This window comes from Helianthus annuus, chromosome 15 (assembly GCF_002127325.2).
Source record: "Helianthus annuus cultivar XRQ/B chromosome 15, HanXRQr2.0-SUNRISE, whole genome shotgun sequence".
Lineage (NCBI taxonomy): Eukaryota > Viridiplantae > Streptophyta > Magnoliopsida > Asterales > Asteraceae > Helianthus > Helianthus annuus.
In genome coordinates, this window is record NC_035447.2 from 26,502,261 (window position 1) to 26,511,496 (window position 9,236).

The window sequence follows — 9,236 nt, forward strand, 5'->3', positions numbered from 1 at the left end:
GTGTAATAAATGACATTATACACACTATTAAATAACAATCCGAATGGTAATAAAAAAATCACGTTTTCATTTATTATGATTTGAATCCGATTTACAAATGGGTCGGGTTCTAGGATCCGTTTTTTTGCGGATGTTACAACTAAGAAGCGTGACACGGCTGCAACAAATGTTGCCTAGCCAAATGGTGTCCACCATCATAGTGATTTTACACATTCACATCATCAAGACCCGATTCTCTAAAGAACCGTCGCAAATGAGGATGCAAACAACCAAACAACACTTTAAATACATACCTAAAGGGGGTACAACCAAAAAACCCACACTACATATACATAAAAAGCATAAAACATCGAGGTACAACAAATCTAAAAGATGTTGCTAATTGATAATACGTAAATTGAAAATGCAGCAGTCATAAAGTATGACTAGGATGACAACGCATGCACACACGGCTTCAAACAACCAAAGAAAGTGGTTGCATTAAATAATGCCACACCAAATGAAAAGCAACATCATCGCTCTTATAAACACGCAATCCAATTACCCTTTGATGAGCTTCAAGCCATCTTCATCGAGACCAAAAATACAAAGAATATGCTTTAACGAAGGAACAATTTAGAATGGAATTGTATCCTCCAACAAACCAACAATATCTGCGCTCACAAAAGCCTCTCGGATGAAACCATATGTTCATCATCATCGAAAATAGAATGAGTTTAGAACAAAACTAAATCAACACTATCCGAAAGGACTCAAATTACCACAAACAAACCAACATAATCTTGATCATTGTCATTGAAACAGTAACTACATCTCACAAAATCAACATTATTCCGAACGCCTCATATTACCAAACACAAATCAACACTTACTTCATCAAAAAACCAGTAATCAACATTATCCCAAAGGCCTCAAATGACCACAAGCAAACCAATATATCTAACAACTTCCTTCATCAAAAAGAAAGAAAAAAAAACATCAACTACATCTCTCAAATCATCATTATCCGAAAAGCATCAGATTGCCAAAAACAAACCTAAATAATATGTATTAACCAAAATGTCTCGGATGAAACATGTTCATCTTCATCGAAAACATATTATAACAAAAATACATCACATTCGAGCAAAAAAACAACAAACTGCCCAAAAATACAACTGGAAAAGAAGCCTGAAAGACTTGGACGATATAAAACCGACATGCAACCACGGGTCAAAGACGAACAAAAACCAAGATCAAAACCCCAATCATTCCAGATTTCATTATTTCAACCAAAAACCGTGTTATTACCTTCGGTAGATAAAAGGTTGGGCGGAGAAAACAATGAAGAAGAAATAAAGGTTCTCCAGCTCCCGAAAGCTGCAGAGGCGATGGGGTGGATGGTGGGAAGAGGAGAGGTGGTGGGTTCAACCAACCTAAAACCCCACATTACAAAAAGCATAAAACATCGATGTTGCTAATTGATAATATATATATATAATTCATATATAAATATCCTATAATAAATAGATTCTCGTATACGTGAAGCTCTTGCGTCACGCCTCTGCTTGCCTCGAAGCACCTCAAGATTTTTTAAACCAAGATCACAAGTATTCCGTTGTTTAGTTGTTGAATAAATTGGTTTGATCCTCCTTCAGTTTATATTTCTATTACCCGTTCATGTCGGATCATGGTCCATTCTACCGCTCTGACTATGGGGTGTATTATTTAGGGTTGGTTATTATTAAGCACACGGGCTTGATTTATCTCTATATATTATATTCGCTATTGAATGAAATACATCTACTCATGAAATCACCTAAACCCGACCCATTGCCATCTCTAACCTTCGGGACTTCCTGAGCATCTTGATCTCAAGACTTATGTTTTTCAAACTCTTCAGAATTTTTCCAAAGTTATAAAATAGAAAAAAACAAAAAAAAAAGGGAAAAATGTGATTTCTTCCACAACATCAAGAATTTATTAAAATGTAGGATCCTCCGTGTATATGATCAAAATCGAATTTAAAAAAATATATATTTGTTTCTGTCCATGGGGAACATTCAAATCTTGAACAACTATTAAGTTCACATTTACTCTCAACTCCCCTACACTTGCTGCTGTTAGAAACAAGAACACTACACACTCACATTGAACAGATAGAGCTTAAGTACAAAGGATAGAGCCAACTGCAACAGGAAAATCCCGACCACGATCAGGAACCACCTTTCACCAGCCGACACGATGTGGTTCCGCAGATTCAATGCCACAAATAATGCTGACATGATCCCCGCCACACCCGTTATCGCCCATCTGAATATCTCCACCGGGATAACAGATAAACACTGCATTTAACAACAAAAAAACGGACGGGTTAGTTAACGGGTCAAAATGGCAGTTTTTTGTACGAATCAAACGGTTGTGTCCATATTGTTTACTTTCTAAAATAATTGGCGTCTCAAACACGATCACAAAGTAACAATTTCGATATTAATTTATGAGTTTTTACGCATAAAATATATACTATGGAACACTTTAGACTAGCGGTATGAATTTCTAACACCACTAGAAATTCGCAGGTTTGGTTCAGTCCTATGCAGTTAATATTGGTTATCGGTCCCCATGTAAAATATGGGCGTCAAATATTGGTCAGAATATCGGTACCGATATTATCGGCGATATATATCACCAATTTTCCCGATATCAGTACCTTTCTTCTTAGTTCTACCATTCGTCTTTCTTCTTATTGCTGCTATTAGTGTTTTAAGTCTTAATTGTTAATTGTTAGTGTTAAATGTTAGTGTTTTAAGTCTTAATCAGTTCCTACTTGCTACGATGTGTTTTGGAAGTTGCAAAAGGTTAATTTGTTAATGGTAGGAGAGTATACTGAATTGTTAGTGTTAAATTGCTATACATATATAAACTACATGATATAAAAATTACCGATATCCCACCGCGATAATCTATATCTCAAATATCGGTCCTTGACCGATATCCGATTTTTTACCGCATTAACCGCATAGGTTCGGTCTAAATGGTTTCGGACTTTCGGGTCAAACCCGTGAACATGTTTTAGCTAAATGATGTGTTCAGGTTGACCCGTTTAATTTTACACTTCCTAAAAAGGTGTTTTATGTCATAAATACCAATTTGTAAAAGATAAAAGATAAATGAGCATTCATCATGTTTAGTAGTTTAAACTAAAGGTAATTATGTTACATACATTTGTACTTAAAAATTAAAATTTTAGAATTAATATACAAAAAATCAGGTTAAAAAGGTTGTATTCTAGTTATCAACCCGCGAAAACTCATGTCATGTTCAGTTTCAGTGTCTAAACATGATTCCAAGTTCGTGTGTCGTTAGACACGACCCATATAACACCTCTACTTTGACTGGTTAACTTTCTAGCTATATCTATTATATTTTATCTGTTTCACCCGTTATAGATAAGAACATAACGCGGACTGACCCATTCACAATCAAAATTGCCACCTTTAGTTAAGATAATAAATTATATAAATGTAAAAGAAGATATAAAATTCTTACCATTGCAGGAATGAAGACAAAGAGGGAGTATCCGTATAGACAGAACAGCTGGACGAGGGTCGACGGTGCAGAGAAGTACTTGAGAATCACATACAAACATAGAGGGACAACAAGAACATAGCCGTAGAACACACCAGCAGACCACGTTACCAGATTGATATCATAGTTCCACTCTTTATGCTGTAACTTGTGAGCCAAGTAGGTCACAAATGTACCAATTGAAGCTGCTACAAAGATTAAGGTAGTGCATATCCAGAAAGGCCCATACCTGATCATATTTGTAATCAAATATTATTATAAACTAATTTGATGATCTGAATCTAATTGTTAATTAAGATCTGAAGAAAAAGCGACTTACAAATCTGGGTTGTTAGCAGTTTTCTCATTGAAGCTCCCATTAAAAGGCAAGAGGGAATCTTTGATCCTTTCTAGAACATCAGATGTGTCGACATCGAAATAAGGACGGTAAGCAGCAACTGTGAAAATCTTAAACCAACCACCGCTTGATGGTGATTCCGGTGAACCAGATGCTGGCTTTGAGAATGTATCTGCGATATAGGTCAGTTATTGTCCCTTGAAAACAAACAAGGAAAGGCAATTGTATATTGAGTGTGTATAATTCAGATTTTTCCACCTCAGAGTCCGGAGTTATTAGCCCTTTAAGTGAAATTGCGAAACAAAATTTTAAATTTATACAAGTAGATTTCTAATGATCTAATCGTAATTAAATCTTCAGTTTTTGTCTTGATTTGTAGCGAATAAATTGAAGCAAAATAGCTATTATAATGTCTTTGGTTTACTAAAGACATTGACATATTATTTTCGCTCGGTGGAAATAAAATCCTTTTCCTTAGGACCCTCTCAAATAGAAATAGAGAACGAAGTAACTAGAATGATTGTTAGAATCGCCTTCTTCTAGAGGGATCATCTAAAAAACAAATCGTTTTGAATTGAATATTTTCAAACAAAAAGCTGACATAGATGTTAAGGGTATACTTTTTTAGAGGGTTCACATCTTAAATCTAGCAATTATCCATTTTCCATAAAGGAGCCGAATGAAACCAAAGTTTCAAGTTCGGTACTTGAGTAAGCAGGAAAGAAAGTATATTGTTAAAGGGAAAACAGAAACCAGCAACACACAATGTAGGATAGGCATCTTTCGCATGCTGGATTCAGCAGCACATAAGAATATTCCTTTACCTTACCCAAAACCCCTAGCCTGTGCCAACTCTACTCGCTTCTACATGCAATGTTAACTTGCAGCCTATCTACCTGTACTTGAACAGACTCTACTCCGATCACACACATGTTCTCTGTAGTCTGTAGACTCTAAAAGACTAAAACCTCGCATTATGGTGCAGTTAAAGGTTGAAGTACACAAACAACTAGTGACACCTCCTTTAACTAATCACCTAACGCTTGAAATAGCATTAATTAATATCCATAAGTAAACGTCACGGCACCAAGAACACACATTAAAACATCATATTCAGTTATTCTTCATCTTTTGGGTCCAAATTCATAACCAAATCCTCTAATACAGCCTAGCATATCAAAAGATCATATCCTGAATCTAACGGATAAATTACGCATCACTAGCTCTAAGGATATAAAACATGACGTTTCCTATCCGATCGACTTACACTTGAATATCCACAAACCAACACATGTTATGCACCCCTTACAATCTATCCTCCCACTTATAAACACTAAAACCAGAAGAAACTAATAATGCAATCAATCTAACCAACATAACAAACATTACATCCATTTAAACTAATCCAACTAGATAAGATCCAAGTCAACTGAAATTACAACATTGCTGTAAAAAGTTAAAACAACACACATACATACCATCCGCATCACGAGGCGGTCCAGCAGCGGCCGAGATCTTCCCCTGCGCTCCAGACGGAGGAAACGTTTGCAAACTCGTATCTGCAACAACAACATCAAATTCACTTCTCACTTACAAACATATTCATCTAGCATCAATTAAATCTACATAAAATTAGATTAACGCGTAAAATCACCGTTGAATTTCACCGAAACCTGTCCCGGAGAGTCTGAAACAGCCTGAAATCGATTAAAACATGAAATTAGGGCTCAGATCTGGTATCAAAGTGATGAAATGACAGAATAGAAAAGATGAAATGGAGATTTACAGGTACAGATCCAGAAACGTTCTGGTTGTCGATTGTTGTGTAATTGCCGGACATCATTTTGAAGAATCTCCGGTGATTAGCTCCGGCCGGAAGAAGAGATCTGATCTGAGCTCGATTTTGTGTTATCTCTGTCTGTATGAGTCGAGTCTATCACGGTAAAAAGATTATATTGTTTGTTTTAATCACGAGCACGTCAGGTCGGTCGGTGGAGTCTATCACGTAATAATTTAATTAGTTGAGTATGCACTAATTTTTTAGATGATTTTTTTTTTAATTTCGTTTAATAAGGCTAGATTGGTTAGAATTACACAAGTGGTAAGAAAATGGTGTGATTATTAAAAGATAGATAAATAAAAAAAATAAATAAACCAAACTACAATTTTAAACCATGAGGTTTGAGGTGCGACATTCTTACATTCTATTTTCAAAATTTTGTTGTCTTACCCACAACGTTTCCTGATTGCATCAATGTTGCACCCTCCGGCATGTTATCGTCCAAATGAACGTTAGTTTTTTGTGAAATTACTTATTTACCCCTCCTACTATAATAAAACCCTAATTTTCCCCCTAAATTATTATCTTCTTCTTCATCTTGAAGCTCTACAACTTCAACTCTACCTGACTATGACACCACGATAATTATCGATTGAATCCTAAGGTGACATGTGTCTAAAGACCCTCCACATGAGTCACTATGCTGAAAAGGTGGGGTTAAAATCATCAAAAAGGGCGAAATACGAACTTGGGGGGGGGCTAAAATGGTCAAAATCCAAAATCTGTTGCACGAAGGTCCTTGCGGACCGTATGGAAATCCCTTGCGGTCTGCTAGGGGTACCTAACAACAGAAAAACTATTGGCAGCACCCATCTTCCACGTTTTCAAATCTTGTCACACTTAACCTGGTTTTGACACATCATTGGACACTAAGCAGCATTCTAAGCTTCTATGTACACTTGTCTTAACCTTATAACCTTCCTATGGCTATAAATAGCACTCCTAAGTTCCATTTTTATTCACAGCAACTCAAAATCACAAACAAGTCTTGTGAAGGGTTCTTTCTTTCGACATTCAAGCTTCTCCTCTAATCATTTGGAGTAGTCTTCTAAAGCTAGTAAGTTCTTTTCTTTTAGCTCTTTCCATAGCAAGTAATTTCATAGTTTAATTTTGTCTGAGCGTCGAGAATTGTCAACAGTTTGACCATATTGTTTGACTTTTGATTCTGACCACTTTGGTTAATGATTTTCAAATTAATTTCACCTGTATGGTCCTTATAATGTTGGGTATAAAACCCTGCATTTATATCACGTGATCATCACATCTAAATGGGTCAAATGGCAAGTCAACCCTGAAATTCTAAAAAAAGTCAAACTCAACTTTATGTAATTATCATAGGATGAACTTTAAACATATATCATCTAATGTTTTGACACCAAAACAGTTTGTACAACATAACAAAAAATGTGTTCTAACATATTTGACTTGTCACAAACCCATTTTCCCGTCTAAACCTGTATTTACGCGTATGACTTGTTAAAATGGCATGAACTATATGAACAAGTTGTAACGGGTCAAAACCTTTTCAAAACACTTTCAAAATCATAATGGCAGGCTATTCAACCATAACACATGAGACCCCTCGCTCGTACACTTATAACCATCATTCTATCCGGTCAACGATTAATCTAGCGAAACCGTGCTCAAGTCTACATTAATAGGTCAAGTCAAATGACTTATAAAGACCTGTAAACAATTCTCATGAATATTATATCCATTCACCTTGGACTATTGAGCCCTCCAGTAATCGCACCGTATGCTAATAAACTTTGAATTTGGTTGTACTACGATTCAAATACGCTGTGAGCATAACTAGTACATGTAAATATTTTTAAGCACTTCTATTATAAAAACTTGGGATATGGTATTAGGGGTGAGCAAAAGGAAAAACCCGACCCCACCCGACCATTACCCGACCCGAGAACCGACCAAACATAAAGTACAGAACCGATTCACTACCCTAAATATAGGGTCGGTTCCGGTCCATAGGTCCAAGTCAGGTTTCACCATGAAAAGAACCGATTCACCCGATCTAAATACCTAGGTACTTGGGTTCGGGTTGGGTTGGGTATATTTTCGGTTCGGTTCTCGGTTATTTTCGGTCCGGACCTAAACTTGCTCACCCCTATATGGTATAAAACCACTTGGTTCGGGTATTGCAATGGGCATATGCTTTTAGAATGTTGATAATCCGATTTAATCAGTATTGCTTGATTAACATAAAGCATTTAGGGGTTTATAATACCGTATTCGGGCGTCTCGATTCATTTATTGTAATAGCCATTAAATGTGGGGTGTAGGCATACACCTGACAAGCACAAAGTATATGGTGTGTATATTAATAAAAAATCGGTTTTGAATGGTGCTTCCCGAATGTGACAAGCATGTAAATCTGGTAACAAGAATGTCATCCCAATGACTATCAAATGATTTTCAAATGTTTACAAATGTGTCTGTTAACTATATTTACCAGCAAAAGCTGACGTATTTTTAAAGATTAATTTCCAGGAGACGAACCTCAATAGTAGGCTGGATAAGGATCGGTCAAAAGCTTTGGAATTTGCGACTCCAAAGGGAAAAGACCTATGACATCTCAATGTCCATTTTATTTAGATCCTGCCTTTGGGACACCTTATACCGAATTATGATATTTTAAGTTTTAATATAATTTGGCGTTTTAATACTTGTACTTTATCTTCTTCTCTTTACTTCTGATGCGTTGTGAAACTGATATACAATCGTCACGTTTAAACCCCACATCCGGGCCCACCAGGAAAGCGGGGTGTGAAACTGACTGTCAGTCTCTCAATTTCAATATCATCACTTTAAAGATAAAGTTTTGCAATTATACCAGTCATTTGTTAAGTAGAGAAATGGTTTACCTTTAAATTGGACAGAACTAAACGAAATGGAAGATAGCTGATAATTTTGATGTAGAAATTGCACAAATCTCAGTCAATGGTTCTTGCCATTTGTTTAGAAGTTTGAAAAATGGTTCTTGCCATTTGTTCAAGAGTTAATATTGGGATTTGAATTGGTAGAAATTGTAATATTGGCTATCATCAATATTTGAAGAATCCGAGTTAGGATTAAACCCCAGATGATATTTAAAACATACTGAAAAAATAACCCTATCTCCCAAATCGAACCAAACATAAACCCAATTCCTATAATCCTAAATGTAATACCCCGAACCTTAATGTGCTGGTTATAAACGTGTGAAATATGTAATTTATATTTCATATGTTGTTAAACGAGTAAGATGATTGTGTGAAAGGTGAAATATCTTGACAAACCTTGGCTAATATAGGAGACCGTTAATATTAATAATTAAATATATTATTTTTTTTACCTTACTCCGTTTTTAATGAAACTTGGGTTAAAACGTAGATAAAAATATGCTCGTTCTAATGACATATTCGTCGTTTTATAAAACGTCATATTTTAATAGTTATACGAGAAAAACGAGTGAAGCAGCTGAATTAATATATA

General features: G+C 35.7%; 1 protein-coding gene across 1 annotated transcript; it reads right to left on the reverse strand.

Annotated features, from left to right (window-relative positions):
* Positions 1-1,937: 1,937 nt before the first annotated feature.
* On the reverse strand, positions 1,938-5,875 carry LOC110911056 (protein YIPF1 homolog). Its single transcript, XM_022155621.2, has 6 exons — positions 5,691-5,875; positions 5,559-5,601; positions 5,383-5,463; positions 3,887-4,076; positions 3,529-3,796; positions 1,938-2,324 (listed from the first exon to the last, which is right to left on the reverse strand). The coding sequence occupies exons 1-6, from the start codon at positions 5,745-5,747 to the stop codon at positions 2,118-2,120; spliced, it is 846 nt and encodes a 281-aa protein (XP_022011313.1). The 5' UTR covers positions 5,748-5,875; the 3' UTR covers positions 1,938-2,117.
* Between the last annotated feature and the right edge of the window lie 3,361 nt (positions 5,876-9,236).

What these genes read in the sequence shown, in the direction of transcription:
- LOC110911056 (XM_022155621.2), bottom strand. Translation starts at nt 5,747, where the DNA reads ATGATGTCCGGCAATTACACAACAATCGACAACCAGAACGTTTCTGGA. An exon ending in ACGTTTCTGGATCTGTACCT is followed by an intron (nt 5,602 to 5,690) that starts GTAAATCTCCAT and finishes AATCGATTTCAG; the next exon opens with GCTGTTTCAGACTCTCCGGG. An exon ending in ACCGCCTCGTGATGCGGATG is followed by an intron (nt 4,077 to 5,382) that starts GTATGTATGTGT and finishes CCTATATCGCAG; the next exon opens with ATACATTCTCAAAGCCAGCA.